Source organism: Gopherus evgoodei, chromosome 6 (assembly GCF_007399415.2).
Source record: "Gopherus evgoodei ecotype Sinaloan lineage chromosome 6, rGopEvg1_v1.p, whole genome shotgun sequence".
NCBI lineage: Eukaryota > Metazoa > Chordata > Testudines > Testudinidae > Gopherus > Gopherus evgoodei.
Window position 1 is genome coordinate 50,176,749 of NC_044327.1, and position 18,563 is coordinate 50,195,311.

General features: G+C 38.9%; 1 protein-coding gene across 1 annotated transcript in view; it reads right to left on the minus strand.

Annotated features, from left to right (window-relative positions):
- The window catches only part of LOC115653793 (contactin-associated protein-like 4), a 292,466-nt gene that overhangs the window by 230,516 nt on the left and 43,387 nt on the right, over nt 1–18,563 (minus strand). The window contains exon 2 of the mRNA XM_030567453.1: nt 13,918–14,028. Within this exon, the coding sequence (XP_030423313.1) occupies nt 13,918–14,028 (111 nt within the window). The remainder of the gene's footprint in view (nt 1–13,917; nt 14,029–18,563) is intronic.

Here is an 18,563-nt window from a genome sequence, read left to right on the forward strand (position 1 = left end):
GGTCAAATTGCTCCCTCACAATGGATTTTTAAACTAGTATTATTGATATTATTTAAGAAACAAGACAGAACATACGAATAGCCCAGGCTGATCTTTCGGTTTATATAGGGAGATCATTCTTTTCTTATACAGGGAGATCATCCTCTTTCAAAATGACAATGTTAGAATTCTGGAGGGCAAGTTTATTCACACTATCTTATAAAAAACAAAGACCTTGAACTTCCCCCATTTAAAGTACAACTGGGTCAATTCATCCCTGATATAACTCCAGAGAAACCAATGGCATGAATCTGGCCTCCGCATGTTTTAGCTCACATGGGAGACGCATATTTAATTGGAGTTGAAAGTTCTTCATTCTGATCTCTTTGCTAAACGTGTGCAGTTTACCAAAACTGTATCTTATATGTACATGGCCATGGATTGCTACATTTTGTAAGTATAAGATGAAGAGGCAGCCAGAATACTTAGATTTTAGTAATTCAATGTAGTCATCCTATAATAGTTGCAATTTGAAGAAGTGAAGCCTTGTTCAATAGCCATCAAGGTTTAATGAGATGGAAGATTTATTCCTGTATCACTATTTCCTTCAACAATTATTTTTCTAAACCAACAGGAAGGCTGGACTCTTCTGCCAACCAGTGGTCACTTTAAAACAAGAGAACTGTACTACTTTTAGATATAATGTGTTTTAAGCTATATCACTTCATGAATTTTTTGATGGACTCTCAAATTTCAAGGGAGGAAAGACTCATATGGTTACAGAACAAAGTCTTACCTTTTTATTTTTGTTTTTTTTATTATTATTTAGAGACCAAGTCTCCTGTTTGTTAAACTTTCTTAGTAGGACTCTGGAGAGTTAATTAAATATCAAACTAAGATCAAAGATGAGTTTCCTATATTTATTAGCCAAACCCAAAGAAGTATTCTGCAACTAACAAGGAGGGATGATCATTTGTGAGAAGACTGATGCAAAGGCCTTAAGACAATATTTTAACGAAGAATTAAACAAAAACAACAGGACATATATTACCCCAGAGCATTATGAGTAATGAATCCAAAATGTATATTTGAACTCTTAATGGCTCATTAACCAATGCACACCTTAGAGCTATCATATTGCTTTTGAATGTAAAATATTGTACTGACATTTCAAGAACGTATGTAAGTGCTTCACTAATATGCTATGAAAAATAGTTTGTGGTAAAACACAAATAACCATTTTCTACTTGTAAGTGATAAATTTTTCCAATATTTTCTTCACTCTCAGCTTTCTGATTTCCAGACGTGGTTTTGGGGTTTGTTTTATTCAAAAACACCTCTCCACTGAAGCCGTTCCTGTCACTAAGGAGTATCAAGTTAGTTTTCTGGTCTTTTAAAGGAAATTTATATTGAAACTAAGGCACTCTCAGTGTCTTTACAATCTCCCTTAGACTATAGTTATTCTGTTGCAGCAGAGTATGCACCAGCCTGACACCACTGATCTTAAAACAACCACAGATACATAAATATTTAAATAGTAATAGTAAAGCTGCCTCAGCATAGTTTTAGAGAGAGTAAAACAAAGGAAACATGTCAGCTGTGCCCAAAACAAGTCACCCCATAGAAAGATGCATGGTGCTTGTTCTACCACTGTCACTTGAGTATCCAGCAGAAGGGTGACACATTACATTGTTGTTAGTGCACTATCAGAGCTCCACGAGACAGAGGTGGCCCAAGGATGTGCAGCAAAATGTCAATTTAGTATTTCCTTTCTCCATCCAGCACTACTCACTTTTGAGATTGTGCTGGCCAGCTGCAACATCCCTCACCACAGCAAGAGTCTGCAAGCACTGCATGCCATCACAGTCTCCTCTATTAGGAGACCAGTTTTAAATCAGCAGGACACAGCATAACCCCTATGCTGAATTGAGCCCAGAATGCATTACTTTTTGAAATGACAAGTATCACAAAACTGAATTATCTGTAGAGATCTGCTAATCTGCCCTTGATGATCTTCACACTTCACAATCTTAAAAAAAACCAAGGGAGGCAACAAAACTGTGCTCCTCTCCCCACTAGGGTGGCCAACTTCCTAATATCTGAAAACCAGACCCTTGCTCTGCTTCTTTCTTCAAGGCCCTGCCCCCATGTTCTCCTCTCCACCATCACTTGCTGATCTCCCACCTCAACTCCAGTGTGAGCAGCCCCAATGGACTTGCAAACCCCAGCTCCAGCACGCAATCTTGGAGTGCAGGTCAACATAAGAACGACCTGGGTCAGACCAAAGGTCCATCTAGCCCAGTATCTTGTCTACTGCCAGGTGCCCAAGAAGGAGTGAACCTAACAGATAATGATCAAGTGATCTCTCTTCTACCATCCATCTCCACCATCTGACAAAGTCTAGGGACACCATTCCTTACCCATCCTGGCTAATAGCCATTAATGAATTTATCCAGTTCTCTTTTAAACGCTGTTATAGTCCTAGCCTTCATAACCTCCTCAGGTAAGGAGTTCCACAAGTTGACTGTGCGCTGTGTGAAGTAAAACTTCCTTTTATTTGTTTTAAACCTGCTGCCTATTAATTTTATTTGGTGACCTCGAGTTTTTGTATTATGGGAATAAGTAAATAACTCATGATTTTATATACCTCTATCATATCCTTCCTTAGTCTCCTCTTTTCCAAGCTGAAAAGTACTAGCCTCTTTAAGCTCTCCTCATAAGGGACCCGTTCCAAACCCCTAATATTTTAGTTGCCCTTCTCAGAAGAGCGCTGCAGCTGCATGAAAACAGCCAGGCAGACCTGCTGGAAAGCTAGGACACAGCTCTGCCGCATGGCACCCCCTACCTCCCTCTGCATTACCTGCATTGCAGCCCCCTTCCCCACCTGCTTCAGTCATCCCCAGCCCACAGGTGCCTGAGAGCATGGCCGGGAGAAATGCTGACTGGTGGGATAGCTCATGTTCCTTCCCTCCCTGGGAACATTCCTTGTCCACTGAGAGCCCCTTACCCTGTTCACCATAGGTCCCTGCACTCTGTCCTCTGCCGCAGCCCTACAAACTGTGCTTCTCAAAGTGGGCGCCCCCTCACCCCTGGTAACTGGACTTTTAGTGTCCAGTCAGTACATCTGACCGGACATTTCCAAGTTCCCTCTTCAGCTGGACTTTGCAGTTGCAAACAAGACATCTGGCAACCCTGCTCCCCAAGATTTAATATCAAAGGCTGTTGTGAGTTGGTCTATTACTAAGACTTCCTAGTTATACAGAATATACCACAGAATGTTTAAACAAAAATAATTAAGTAAATAAATAGGACTGAATTATAACTATGAAAATAATTGAACATACCTTTTTGTATATTTGGTAATGTACTTTTCTTGTATTATTGTATTGATTCACTTAAATGTTCATTTGCAAAATTTAGACATTTGCAGTGGGTCTCCCTAGCATTACTGAAATTAATGAGATTCACTCTAATAACAAAGTTTACAACAGTCTTACTTCACTATATATATTTTTTTTTCCAGTTTTCAGTATCATTTGTAGCCCTTAAAAATCAACTATCACAAGAGAGTTGTCCTTTAAGGCTCCAAATCAAAGCCAATTGAAATTAATGGGAATCCTTTCATTGACCTCAACAGGCTCTGGATTGTACCCTAGCCGCTAATTCCAATTTTGTCACTTTCTGTTGTTGTAGTAGGCAACACCTGGGACTCCAATTATGTCTGTGTGCTCATATACATTTGAACACCTGATATAGATCCCAGTCTAGTCAATGGGACTATGATGTGCTTAAAGTTATGCAAGTGTAAGTGTTTTGCTGAAAAATGCTATTGATGCCACTCAGATTAGTTCTACCTCTTTTCAAGACCTCACCACTCACCAATATGTCAATCTGACTATTTGCCTATGAAAAATCTTAACTGACATTCCACTTGTTCAGCCTTTGAACCTTCCAATATTTTTGATATTACTAGTTCTATTTAGACCTTGTCTACACTGAACATTTGCCTTAATTTCAGCCATCAGGACCAGCCACAAGAGTAGCTGCACCAGTGCAAGCCTCTGTTGTAGACAAGATAAACCACAATGAACTGCAATTCACATTGTGGCAGTTTACCCTGGTTCCAATCAAAAGTGAGCTCTAATTTGCCCAAACAGCTGCTTTGTTTTCTACACTAGAAGTATATACTACTGCAGCTGCACCAGTGGCTAGTCACCAATAGCTGTAAATGAGGCTAATCTACAATGTATACCAGTGGCTCTCAACCTTTCCAGACTATTGTACCTCTTTCTGATTTGTCTTGCGTACCCACAAGTTTCACCTCACTTAAAATCAACTTGCTTACAAAATCACACATAAAAATAAAGTGTCACAGCACACTATTGATGAAAAATCGCTTGCTTTATCATTTTACCATATAATTATGAAATAAATCAATTGGAATATAAATATTGTACTTACATTTCAGTGTATAGTATATAGAGCAATATAATCAAGTCATTGTATGTATGAAATTTTAGTTTGTACTCACTTCACTCGTGATTTTTATGTAGCCTGTTGTAAAACTAGGGAAATGTCTAGATGAGTTGATGTACGTACTGGAAGACCTCTGCATAACCCTAAGAGTGTGCATACTCCTGGTTGAGAACCACTGATGTATACAAGGCTTTAAGTGCACTTCCTTCTGTTACTCTGCATAACACCGCCAATCATCCTCTACTTTCTCTACCCTTCACTTTCCACTCACTGCATTCACTACAATCTGTCTGGCTGTCAATTAAACAACCTTCTCAGCCAACTCTGAAGTACGAGTATTCCTAAAAAAGGATGGCTTTACTGCAAATCCCATTATTCACTGCAGTTCTGAAAGGAAATGAGCCTGGGGGCTTCTGTCTTAAAGTGTCACAGCATGCAATTATAAATTCTATAATACAGCTATATGTTACAATAAATACTTTGTATAAAATATTTTTTTAAAAATCATATTACATCCCTTTATGCTTCCTTTTCTATCTCTTTCATCTTATGTTGCTCCACTTCTCTGTTTCCTTCTTCAGTATTCTTCATAATCTAATATTAATTGCTCTCTTCCTCCCTCACACCATCCATAACACCTTGCAAAGAGTCTAAACCTGAAACTGGATTCTTAACTGAGAACTGTTTGTTCTAAACATAAATTAATGATTTCGGGGCTTATTTCTCTCTCTCTCAAAAATGACATTTGAATGCTGGACAGAGACTTTTGTTCTTTATGTTGTCTAGAGACCAATTAAATGTGTCCCAAACTGCTGAGTGATGTGGCTTTCACTAGCTTGAAGTCTCACTTCAAAACCTCTCAACTCATTATCTTTCGACCTGAACTAGGTTACAACTAGGAGTTTTTCCCCTGGAAAGTAATTTAAGAAATCTAATGAAGTGTGATGTATATGCAGCAATTTATAAAATTTAATTCTGTGTAATTATATGTACACTTTATAAATTAATAACTGTGACTGGTACACAAGGGAATTGTAGAGTGTTTTATTTCTAATCTGTCATATAGCACCAGGAAGATTTCAAGAAGATGTAAACATTCAATTTACATTGAGTTGCAAGTCAAATGGTAGTTGACTGGAACACAGCGAACCTACTACTTTTATGGAGGGTAAATTTTTCAAAAATACCTAAATTAATTAATCTCTTAAATCCCATTTTTGAGCAGTGATTTAGGGCCAGATTTACAAAGATATTTAGGTGCCTAAAGATGCAGATAGTCACTAAAGCTATGTCAACTCTACAGCCTATGTCGGCAAAATTATATTGCTCAGGAATGTTGTCATAGTATAAATCCTCACTCTGAACCTTAGCGTCCAGAAGATGGGGTACCAGCATGAATTCCTCTAAGCTCAATTACCGGCTTAGTACTTGTAGCGCTGCCACCAACCAGGAATTCCAGTGCCTGCTACACTCTGGTCCCCCCAAAACTTTGCCCGGAGACCCCCAAGACCCAGTCCCTCTGGATCTTAACACAAGGAAAGTAAACCCTTTCCCTCACCGTTGCCTCTCCCAGGCTTCCTCTGCCTGGGTTACCCTGGAAGATCACTGTGATTCAAACTCCTTGAATCTTAAAACGGAGAGGAAAATTCACCTTCCCCCCTCCTTCTCTCTCCCCCTCCCAGACTCTCCCTGAGAGAGAAACACAGAGAGAAAATTAACCTTTCTCTCCCCCTTCCCTCCTTTCTCCCCACCAGTTCCCTGGTGGATCCAGTCCCCTGGGGTCTCACCAGAATAAAAAAAAAAATCAGGTTCTTAAACAAGAAAAGCTTTTAATTAAAGAAAGAAAAACAGTAAAAATTATCTTTGTAAATTTAAGATGGAATATGTTACAGGGTCTTTCAGCTATAGACACTGAGAATACCCTTCCAGCCTAAGTATACAAATACAAATTAAAATCCTTTCAGCAAAATACAAATTTGAACTCCTTCCAGCCAAATACACATTTGCAAATACAGAAAACAAACATAAGCCTAACTCGCCTTATCTACCTAGTACTTACTATTCTGGACATATAAGAGACTGTATCAGAGAGCTTGGAGAGAAACCTGGTTGCACGTCTGATCACTCTCAGAACCCAGAGAGAACAACAACCAAAAACTAACAGCACACATACAAAAATTTCCCTCCCTCAAGATTTGAAAGTATCCTGTCCCCTGATTGGTCCTATGGTCAGGTGACAGCCAGGCTTACTGAACTTGTTAACCCTTTACAGGCAAAAGAGACATGAAGTACTTCTGTTCTATTAACCTTTAACTATCTGTTTATGACAAATGTGAATATACCACTCTCCTGAATGACATAAGTTACACTGACAGAAGTGTTTGCATGCACAGTGCTATGTTGGCAGAGAAGCTTCTCCTGCTGACATAACTTATGCCACAGATGGAGGTGAGTTTTTTTATGCCAACAGATGAGTTGCAGTGGCGCAGCTGTACCAATACAGCTGCAGTGCTGTTGTTATAGACATACCCTTAAGTGAGATTTTTGAAACTGTATAATGCTTAACTCCCATTGATTTCAATGGTCTGTTAAAATCCCTTAACTGTTTGTTTCCAGGCTGTCAATTACGGAGTTCAGGATTTTACTGTTTTGGTTTGGGGTTTGATTGTAGAATTTGTGTTAAAATGGTGTACTTTAAGGGGTTTGGTTGGACTCAATTAAATCACACTTTCAATAGTTATTCTCTTTAACCAAAGTTTATCATCATTTGAGAATGTTCCTAGATTTCTTATTACTAAAATATAAATATTTATCCATAGTTACTGCTGTAAACTTTTACCCAGTTTAACAATACGCCACCACGTGAGATAGATAAAATCTTTTCAAATGTCAACAACAAAATTCTTTTCTGAGCCCAGGTGAGAGGACACAGCTTGCAGGCCCATAACGGTTCATGAATTGCAAGCTCTTTCCCCCTCAAAATGAGCAAATACGCTTCCCCTCAGATAATATGTACAAATAAAAGGGGCTTCTCCCTGAACTCTTTAATGACAGAAAACTCCCTCTTGTAATCAGACTCTTATCAGAACCTCTTGAAGATTTCTGATAACTAATTAAGGTACTGCACAGTGACCCAGCCTTTATTGAGGCAAAAAAAAGTATATTCTTAGTTTTAAAATGTCTGAAAAAGGGTAAATAGCAATATGTATAGGTAAAGGCAGCGGGATTTCATTGTATTACGTTAGAGTACAGCTCAAGCAATAGCATAAACAACTTTCATTCATATTTGAAAATTTATTTTGATTTGATCTTATTCATGGTCCTTTCGTGTTCATTTTTATCGACATTTGAGTAATCTACCTTTACTGACAGCAACCCTCCTACAGATCCCACATGCCCTACTCCCAGCTCTCTTCTCATTCTGTGAAATCAAGCTGTAGGTGGAGAAACAGCTCCAAAGGATTTTGAAGGTAACAAGCTCCACTTGAAAGATGTAGATTTGTGGATGAATGGAGTTCTACCAGTTGCTGTACAGGCAGATGCTGCTACCTTTGAGGCAAACTCCCTGGTCCTTGTTCATAAGGTACCTCCTTCACTCCATTCCTACAGTGAGTCGAAGTGCCCACCTTAAACTTATCATCTGCCTTTCACAGAACTTGCCGGTTGGAAGAGTCTTGCCCTTTACAACTGCTATGAAATTGGCACAAGCAGGTAATAAACTAGCTCTCTGTATAGCCCTGACTCTTCTCTTCTTCTATGCACTGTCATTTATCCTCCTGTACTTACCTCACAAATAAAATTCTAAACTAATCTGTTCCAGCTGAAACACATTTTAAGTTACTCAATGGATTTTGGCTGTGGAGTTGAACATTATGTTTCAGGGAAAGTTGTAGGAACAAAACTTTGTTTCCAGAAATGATTATGAAGAGAATATAAAAAAGGGTGCAAATAATAGGACGTGATATTAAGTTTCAGTTCACATTTGTGAATGATTTTTTCCCATTATTTACATATTTGCAAAACTCCCATTGACTTTAACTGAGTCAAAATTACATTATCTGGCCTCTAGTACTTGTTTCCATGTCATCCTGAGCATATTTTAAATATTTTGCATATAGACATTGAAGCTATATTATGAAACTAAAGCCTGTTGGAGGTTAGTCTTCTAAAAAATCATTGGCGATTATTCTATTTTGAAGAACTAATCAGTCCAGTATTTGCACGGGGGTGGTGGTAAGTGGGACAGGAATGTCTCACTCTCAATGAATTAATATGCATCATCCTGTGCCTCTATTATGTATTAGTCATTGTAGCATTCATTTATTCAACCCAATCCAAATATTAAAGAATTATATCGCCTTTTTGTTTTTATTTCACCTATTCAAGTCAGGTAAGTCACAGAGGTACAAGCTTTGCTGTTAGCTGGATCAGCTTAGATTTGCTGTTAATTTATTTCCATCAGATTGCATCATTTTCATTCTACCTTCATTTTCCTACAGCTTGTATCAGTGTGAGATATCAGTCTTGATGAATTTTATTTGCATGCTAATAAAATTGAAAAAGTAAGCCAATTTTAATTATCTTCTGAGGACTGTCAACCTATTTGTTTATAAAATCAGTGTATTTATTTGTCTTTTGTCTTTTCTTCTGTTACTATTTATTGGTGGTGGTGGGAACTAGGACACCACCTCTTGCCCCCGGGGCGCCGAGAGTCCAGCTAGTGGCTTGGGAAAGTGGTAGAGGAGGGAAGCAGGGAAGAGGTGGGTTTGCTCCTCACTGTGAGCCCCAGCCCCTCTCAAGCCCTCCAGGTTTCTTACCCTTTTCCCCCTTGGATAGGATTACCCTCGATCCTTGGCACTGGGGGAGGGAGTCTCCCTTCCCTGATGGGTCAGTGTCTCCTTTCCTCTGCTTCTCTGGTCTTTCAATTCTCAGCAACACACCTCCAAACTTCAGTCCTCTCTCCTTCCTCGCACACACTCTCTGCCTGAAGCAGGGTTTTTTAATTAGGTTCCTGACAGAGCCTTAATTGACAACAGGTACTCCAATTAATCTGTAGAACTTTCCCTAGTCCACACCTTAATTAACCTAGGTCTTGTATATCTCCCCTCTACCATTCTCTCACCTCAGAATCGGAGACCTCCTGGACTACGACTGGCGGGGACTGGGTGGATCCCTATGCACTTGGCTGGTGCATGGAGCTCTCTGCCCTTGGCACCACCTGGAGAATACTTCAGGAGGTGGAGACAGCCTTATTGCCCACTTCTCAGTCTTTCCTCACGTAGGTCCTGTGACAGAGTATCCCCCGCCTGCATCTCACCCCAGGCCCTCCGGATCTCACTGTCAGGCCCCTGCCCCATGAACCCTCTCGGCTCCCACCCCTTTGTACCCTGACCCAGATACATGCTTTGCAGATTGTTCGCTTCCAAACCATGCCACGGGACCATCTTTACACGCTCGTGCTCCACACTCTTCATTTCCCCACCCTCGTGTCCCACCCTGATACCAAGTGGTGGGACCTTCAACCAGCCACAAAGGGTGAGCGAATCCGGTGGGCCAGTTTCTATTCCATCCTATAGCCCGCCAGGGACATTAGCTGGCGGCTCCTTCATGGAGCAGTGAGCATGGGTGTGTACCTGGCACGGTTCACCCCTCTTCCCACTGTCTGTCCTTTTTGTAGTGTGAGGGATGCCCTGGCTCATATCTGTCTGCAATGCACCAGCTTGCAGCCCCTCTTCCAGCTCCTCCAGAACCTCTGGTTGAGCCCACTTCCCAGGACTCCATATGACCACTGTCCCACTGCTCCCTGGCCCTGCTGTATCACAGATGACTGTCCCCAAGCATTGATCCCTGCCTCAGTACTTAGCCAAACTACAAACACTTCCTGCATGTTCTCGGGCTGGAACATGTACAAAATGTCCCTAGTTAAAGAGACTTTTCAGGTGCTTCAGTTTCCACTCTTCTATCCCATCTAATCTCCCCTGAATGTTGTCCATTCAGAGTTGCTGCCTTTTAAAAATCAATGGCTTTCTCATTCTCCTAGTCTCTCTGATTCCCAGTCCCTTCACTCCTAACTCCAAAAGGCCAGTCTGTACTAGTTGGCTTGGCAAACATTTCCGGTGTGAATACACTAACGTCTGCAAACACGCACATTCCTGAATATATACTTATATTTTCTGATTAAATTATCTTCCTCATATGTTCACCTACACAGCATTACAGAAATGTTCATTGAAAAGTACACACAGAAGTTTAAAAAAAAAAGTCAAATCCTGATCTATAAACTGTGAACCTGTTAGTGGGAAAAAAATATATTTACTAGTGGCCCAGCCTTGATACTGAATCCCTACAGCACTTGAAAAGGAAACATAAATTAAAGCTAATTTATAGAAGGCTAGAGGGCATTTTCAGATTTTTTTTTCCCCTCCATCTCCAGGGAGAGTTGGATCATGCCATGAAAAGGTGGCTAACCAAGCTGTCTGGTCATGAACTACTACATAAACAAAATGTCTGAGCATGATGGATGAATAAGACATTCAGATCTGTATCCTGCTGGGTACTGTGACCCTCAGAGGTAAAGAACGAGCAGGCAGAGAGCTAGCAATCTTCTAATTAGATAACCCACTGCTTTGGATGTATGTGTAATAGAAAGATGCCAGAGATAAAGCTATGATCATTACTAATGCCTGAGCACATTAGGGAGTAGGAAGGCAAAGGCAATTTAAAAAGTAATAATGCATTCCACTATGATGCTGAAAGATTTCATAGTTTAAGAGATATAGCTAAATGAATTAACATTTTTTGGGAGTGCACGTTACTGAGACAATCCTGCCATCTTCTCACAAAGAAATGCAAAGAGGGTCCTAACGTAAGCATCCTTAGGAACACTTCAGAATACAGTCGATCCCTCTTATAATGAAGTCATTTTATTTTAACAACTTTATTCTAAGCGGAGGTTCACACTAATCAAATTTACAATTTACACATTGTTGTAATGAAGTAATTTGGGACATTCATTCTACTTCACTACAAATAGTTTCAGAGTGCAACAGGAGTTCCAATGTACCATGGGGATCCAAGGATAGACAGCTCTCTGGAAGTATCAAGTATTATTACTTCTTATCTTACATACTTATCAATATATGCAAATTCTCTTTAAATAGATAGGGTGAGTTGAATGCATTTGAGTACCTCTTATAACCAGAATTTTTTTCAGTGTCTGAAATAATGATGTATTACTAAGGGCTAGATTGTGATTTTAGGTACCGCCCAGGTGTAGCCCCGGAAGACTCAGAGAGGCACACGGCCGGGCCACAGTTTCTTCCCCACTTATTCCTTGCTGCTGGGGTAGTAATTTACTACAGGCACAGACCAGCAGAAAATTCCTGCCCCAAACTGGCTCAGCTACTCTGCCCATTGCTTTCCCATCTGCTCCAGGGAGACAGTAAACAGTTTGCTTACTCTTATGCACCTGGTCCCAAGGTTCAGCTAGATCACAGAGGGGTGTAACATGGGCTCTTACTTCATCCTTAGACTTGCACATGAGTGCAGTCCAGGTCACAGTCTAGTCCTAAGCTTGTGGCAATCTCGTTCAGAAACAATACAAAATTCTGTTTTCCACTTATATTTTTAGCTTAACTAAAAGTTTGGGCCCCACAAAGTAATTATAAAAAGAAATATTTTTAGCTACTTCTGCCAACGGGCTTTTGTTTACCAATAACTCCACTTTCCATCATTCCACTTTACTGCTGCTTAAAATCTTTTCTGAAGGTTTTTGTTCTCCTTCATCAGTAGCACTTGGATGGTAAGATCAAGTACCACCTTGGCACAGAGGAAAAAAGAAAAATCGCCTTGAGTGCATTATTGACAAGAATGACTGAGTTCCTGGTTACATGTCTAATGAGGTTGATTACTGCAATTTCTTGGTATTTCAAAGTTTTTCCCTCTTCAATGCCCTAAATACTTACATTTATTTTTTAATTTGGCTTTTGAGTGTAATTAGTCATTACTAATATGCAATTAGTACACAATGTCAACAGTGATATGTCCTTGAATGAATTGTCTAACTCATTTTTCTTTCTAGACAAAGAATTCACATCATGTCACAGATAGTCAGAAAGCTTCAGAATAGTTGTCCTTCACACAAAGTATTTTAATAGATTTTTGTTTTTAGCAACAGAAAATATGTTTATGGTAATTACAAAAATTTCTCTTCTCTCAGACAATTCCCTTTTCATGACACAATAGATCACTTAACATTATACTGTAGTAAGTTACATGGCAGTTAAAGCAAATATTTTCAGAATCCTCTCTTACAACCTAAATTAAATAAATCTTCCAGCAATAATTCAGCAAAGTTTTTTCTAAAAAAAATTCTAATTTTATCTGTATTTTAATTAAACAATAAGATGTACCATAAAGTCCAGTTAAATACTTTAATTCCAGAAATTAACCTATCTGATATGGAAAACATATGTAAGAATTAGGTATGGAAATTGGGTAGATATAAACGACACACTGTCATTACAAGAGACCAAAGTTCAGTACATATTTGCATACCTACATTTGCTTGCATAATTCCTAGTATTTTGCATGCAAATGTAGATGCACATTGCATGCTCACCTAAAGTGCAACTGCTTGCTGTCCTTCACTAAAAAAAAAAAAAAAAAGGACCGAAATATCAGTAGTTGCACTTTTTGTCATTAACTTCCAGTGTAAGTTAGGTGAATGCACATGGTGCCATTATTAAATGGTCAAAGAAATTAAAAATTTGAATTTTCATCAAAATTTTGAATTTCCACAAAACAAAATAAATTTTCATAAATCTTTTCATGACAATATTATTGATTTTTCAATGACCTCTTGCAATTACCCATATTCCCAACCAGGTAACATATATTACCAATGGTTATCCATTTGCCCCCATATTGGTATATATACACCTTTACACTTCCTTTTATCTTCCAGGAATGAAAACATATGTGTTGGAAATGTTCTTATGGAATGTTATCCTGGCACTACTGAAGTTAATGATAGAAACAGAGATACTAGAAAACGAATGACAAAGCCTTTTCTTGAGAGATTTCCAGTCCAATTTCATGAATTCGAGTATCCAAACATTTGGATGCTTATCCAAATAGATTTTCTGAATCAATTCAGCTTCATCTACTATTAGTATTAAATGAAATTACTACAACTTCTCCAGTAGTATGTATGCAGCTATGTCCACATCTCTTCTCGACACTTGTATATGACACAATGGTCTAACTCCCAGTGACAAAAATCCTATGTTTCCTAAAACTTTAAAAAATTTTTTTAAATGTGCTCACCCTTTATCATTTCAACATTCTGTGCAAGATAAAGTTGAAAATACTCACTGACCCTCATTTACTTTTGTCTAAATAATAAAATGCTTTGGAAAAAATGAGGAAATTTAAGCAGAAATCAATAGAAAATAGACTCACCATCTCTTCGATTAAGCCTTGCAAAGCCAGGACTATGACTGCTAGACAGCTCTGATGAACTGCTGAATGAAGACTGAGGCAAGGCAGACACCAGCTGATCATCACAATTATCTGTCAGGGAAAAACATCATGTTCAGGTTAATGCACTGAACACCGCTTACTGAAAACCATCACCAAGAACCAACACTGGAAAAAATATCTGAATTGGCCTTTTGTTTGAGGAAACACATTCCAGAATGTGTGTCTTGGGGTCTATTATATGTACCAGATTAGTACTGAGCTGGCACTTTTTATCTCACAAATATTTCATCGGATTGCCATGGTGTAATTTGCTGTATTCTCTGACTCCTTATATTTCCCAAGTTCTAACCTAACTTTACAGACAGACTTGATAAATGGCTCACAGCTCACTAGCTACTATTTACAGGGATAGGTATTGACACCTGTCAGTCCTGCTTTAGCTTGAGCAGCATGAAGCTTTGACCTGAGAACCCGTTTTATATTTCTAGGTGTTGAATAAAATCACATTAAATCCAATTACTATGTCAAAAACAAAACAAAGTGCTACATTAAGATGGATGCCAGAAACGATGGTACCTTGAGTTTGCAAAGCATGCGTGTGTTTGATGTAGAAGCAACATGAAATCACTGTTAGACAATTATTAGAATGTGAGTCTCAACTTCATACAGAAAGAAACCACAGTGTTTCAGATAAGGGGATTAACTGCAGTTCACAATCAATGGTGCATATGTAAGCAGATTCTAATCAATATTTTGGATGTTAAATCCCTCTCCAGCTCAATTACTATACAGGACATGTGTTCATTCGCCATTTATATTGAAAAATATAAATTGAGAATCGATATCTGTTCTAGTTTTAGCTGAAGGAGGACTGACTTAAAACACACACAAGAAGTGCAAGCAAGTTTTTCTTGACTATGCTATGCTGGTATTTGTTGCTTAGAAAAAGAGGAGAAATTATGTAGACTAACACTCTTTGAGACGTGGCTTGTATATCTGAAACCCTTACTGGGATCATGAGCATCTTTTAGATGCAAACAAGAAAAAGAGGATCACTAATAATTCCTACTCCTATCAAGAAATGTGTAGCATTAAAACTAGAGGAAGACTGATGAGACTAAGACAGCTCTCTCACTTAAAAAAATACTAATACTATGTATGAAAGACTAAAGAAATAATTATCTATATCTAAGGAATAATTATTTGTATTGCCAATTAGTAGTGGTTCTTTTTTACCAAATGTACAGTCTTGAGTTTGTTTTTTTCATTATCTTCTAAATTTAAACAAAGAATAATTTTTAAGACATTCTCCTAAGAGGTGCTGACCATATCTGCCAGGAGATGAATTCACTCAAATCACATAATCTTCGCTAGACACACTTAGCATACTGCATGTCTGCAACCAAAATGAGTAACACTACAACTGAGAAAATGCAATGTGCCACATAGAAACATCTAGTTACAGCAAACATGTGGCTACAGCCTGCTTGATACTGAACTCCTTACTTGTGCCAAGTTTTCATTGAATTCAATGAGAATTCTGAAAGCAGGATTGGACTTAGTCATTTATTTGTATTGTTTTTCTGTGTGGGATAGACACCCACAATAATATGACATGCAAAATTATATAACTATATATACTGGGGCTGTCAAGCAATTAAAAAAAATGATTGCACTCAAACAATAGAATACCATTTATTTAAATATTCTGGATGTTTTCTACATTTTCAAATATATTGATTTCAATTACAAGACAGACTACAAAGTGTACAGTGCTCACTTTATTTTATTGCAAGTATTTGCACTATAAAAACCAAAAGAACTAGTATTTTTTCAATTCGCCTACTACAAATACTGTAGTGCAATCTCTATCATGGAAGTTGAACTTAAAAATGTAGAATTATATACAAAAAATAACTGCATTCAAATATAAAACAATGGAAAACTTTAGAGCCTACAAGTCCACTCAGTCCTACTTCAGCCAATTGCTCAAACAAGTTTGTTTACATTTGCAGGAGTTAATGCTGCCCACTTCTTGTTTACAATGGTACCTGAAAGGGAGAACAGGTGTTTGCATGGCACTGTTGTAGCAGGCATCACAAGATATTTATGTGCCAGATGCGCTAAAGATTCATATGTCCCTTCCTGCGTCAACCACCATTCCAGAAGACATGCATCCATGCTGATAATGGGTTACGCTCAATAACAATCCAAAACAGAGCAGACCGACGCATGTTCATTTTCATCACCTGAGTCAGATCCTACCAGCAGAAGGTTGATTTTCTATTTTGGTGGCTTGGGGTCTGTAGTTTAAGCATCAGAGTGTCGCTCTTTTACGACTTTTGAAAGCATGATCCATGCCTTGATCCTCTCAAATTTGGGATGGCATTTCAGATTCTTAAACCTTGGATTGAATGCTGTAGCTATTTTTAGAAATATCACATTGGTAATGTGATACAGCATGCCCAGAGGGCAGCAGGAGAGTGTTAGCAGGGAGCCTTATTCCCTGCAAGGGGAGGAAGGTTTGCTATAGATTAACTAGAGCACCTGAAGCCAATTAGAGCACCAGCAGTTAGTCATGTGATAAAAACTCCCTGCTTCAGTCAGACAGTGTTGGAGTTGGAGCAGGAAGGTTTGGTTGGAGCAGAGAGCAGTTTGAAGGAGTTGGAGAAGAGAACACTTTTAAAGAGAGATAAAAGGAAAGTTTGGAGGAGTGCTGCGGTGGGCTGAGAATCCAAAAGAAACCCTAGGTAAGGGGCACCTGGCTTGTGTAGAAGGAGGGCAAGAAGCCCCTTCACAAGCTGAAGGGCAGGAGAGGGAAGTAGCCCAGGGGAAAGAAGCACTAGTTCAAGTGGTTCACCACAAACCTCAGGGCCCCTGGGTTGGGACCTGGAGAAGAGGGTGGGCCCAGGTCCCTCCCTCTCCACTCCCCTCCTCAAGAACACTAGTGGGGTAATTAAAATACCGGTTCAGAGGCAAGCAATGGCGCCCTGAATCTTCCCCAAAGAAGAGAAAGCGTGAGACCCAGCATAACAGTACCGGCAATTTGCCACAGTACCTACTTTGTGTTTTGTTGAATCTGCTGAGAAAGTGTTCTTAAAAAGAACATGTGCTGGGTCATCATCCGAGACTGCTATAAAATGAAATATATGGCAGAATGTGGATAAAAGAGAAAAGGGGACATACAATTCTTCTCCAAGGAGTTCAGTCACAAATTTAATCATGACTTTTTTTTTTAACAAGCATCATCAGCATGGAAGCATGTTCTCTGGAATGGTGGTCAAAGCATGAAGGAGCATTAATGTTTAGCATATCTGACATATAAATATCTTGCAAAACCAGCTACAAAAGTTCCATGTGCATGTCTGTTCTCACTTTCTGGTGACGTAAATAAGAACCAGTCAGCAGTATATCCCGTAAATGTAAACAAACTTGTTTGTCTGAGCGATTGGCTAAACAAGTAGTAGGACCGAGAGGACTTGTAGGCTCTGAAGTTCTACATTGTTTTGTTTCTGAGTGCAGTTATGTAGCAAAACAAAAAAAACCTACATTTGTAAGTTACATTTTCATGATAAAGAGCTTGCACTACAATACCTGCATGAGGTGAATTGAAAAATACGATTTCTTTTGTTGATATTTTTTACAGTGCAAATATTTCTAATAAAATAATATAAAGTGAGCACTGTACATTTTGTATTCTGAGTTGTAATAGAAATCAATACATTTGAAAATGTACAAAAACATCCAAAATATTTAATACATTTCAATTAATATTCTTTTGTGTAACAGTGCGATTAATTATTATTTTTTTATTGTGATAACTTTTGAGTTAATCATGTGAGTTAACTGTGATCAATCAGCCTTTTTTATATATAGCTATAGATAGATATATGTACACACATACACACATCCATGTTTGAGGGCTAAAAACTTGTTTTCACTGTCATGTATATTTGTTGAGCAACATTTTTAATCAAATAGTAAATTCACCAAAACTGTAGTTCAGGTCAAATTCAGCAAATAGTTTTTGCTGAATAAAAAATAAGATTTCCCCCCCAAAAAACAGTTACAGCATGTGTGTGCAGGGTAATTCCCTTGAGGCGCTCCAGTGTGCCTGTTGTTTGGGTTTTGGAGAGGGAGAAAATGTAGATGAAGGGAACCTCTGCTCCCTGCTGAAGATGAAAGAGGCAGTCATAGCTGTGATGAGGTGACAGGATATTGGCTTTTTGGCAAACACATCAGCATAGTGTTGATATCTAAACAGGAATTCCTGGAGCCATTGAGGAGGTCATGAGGGTTGCCACATTGCCTTTGGATCCTCTCTTCACATCTCTGAATTCTCTGGAGGACCAAGTAAACTGCAAAGGATTGTGGGTTCCAGATCAGCTCTCCGGAAACAGGATTGTCAGCAAGATGAGGAGTCAAAGCATACTGTGCCTAACTACCAGCAGATGCATGAGCCAAGGACAACTTGTGAATACGGTATATAAATTAGCACAAGCTGGAGGACTTCTTGCTGGCCTGGAAGGGTTGTCTGGTGGGTGACTGGTCCCGAGTGACCCATCTATGGACTTCAGTAACTCAAGAGAGTCCTTATGCTGGGTGGGAGTATTGTGTGCTCAGAT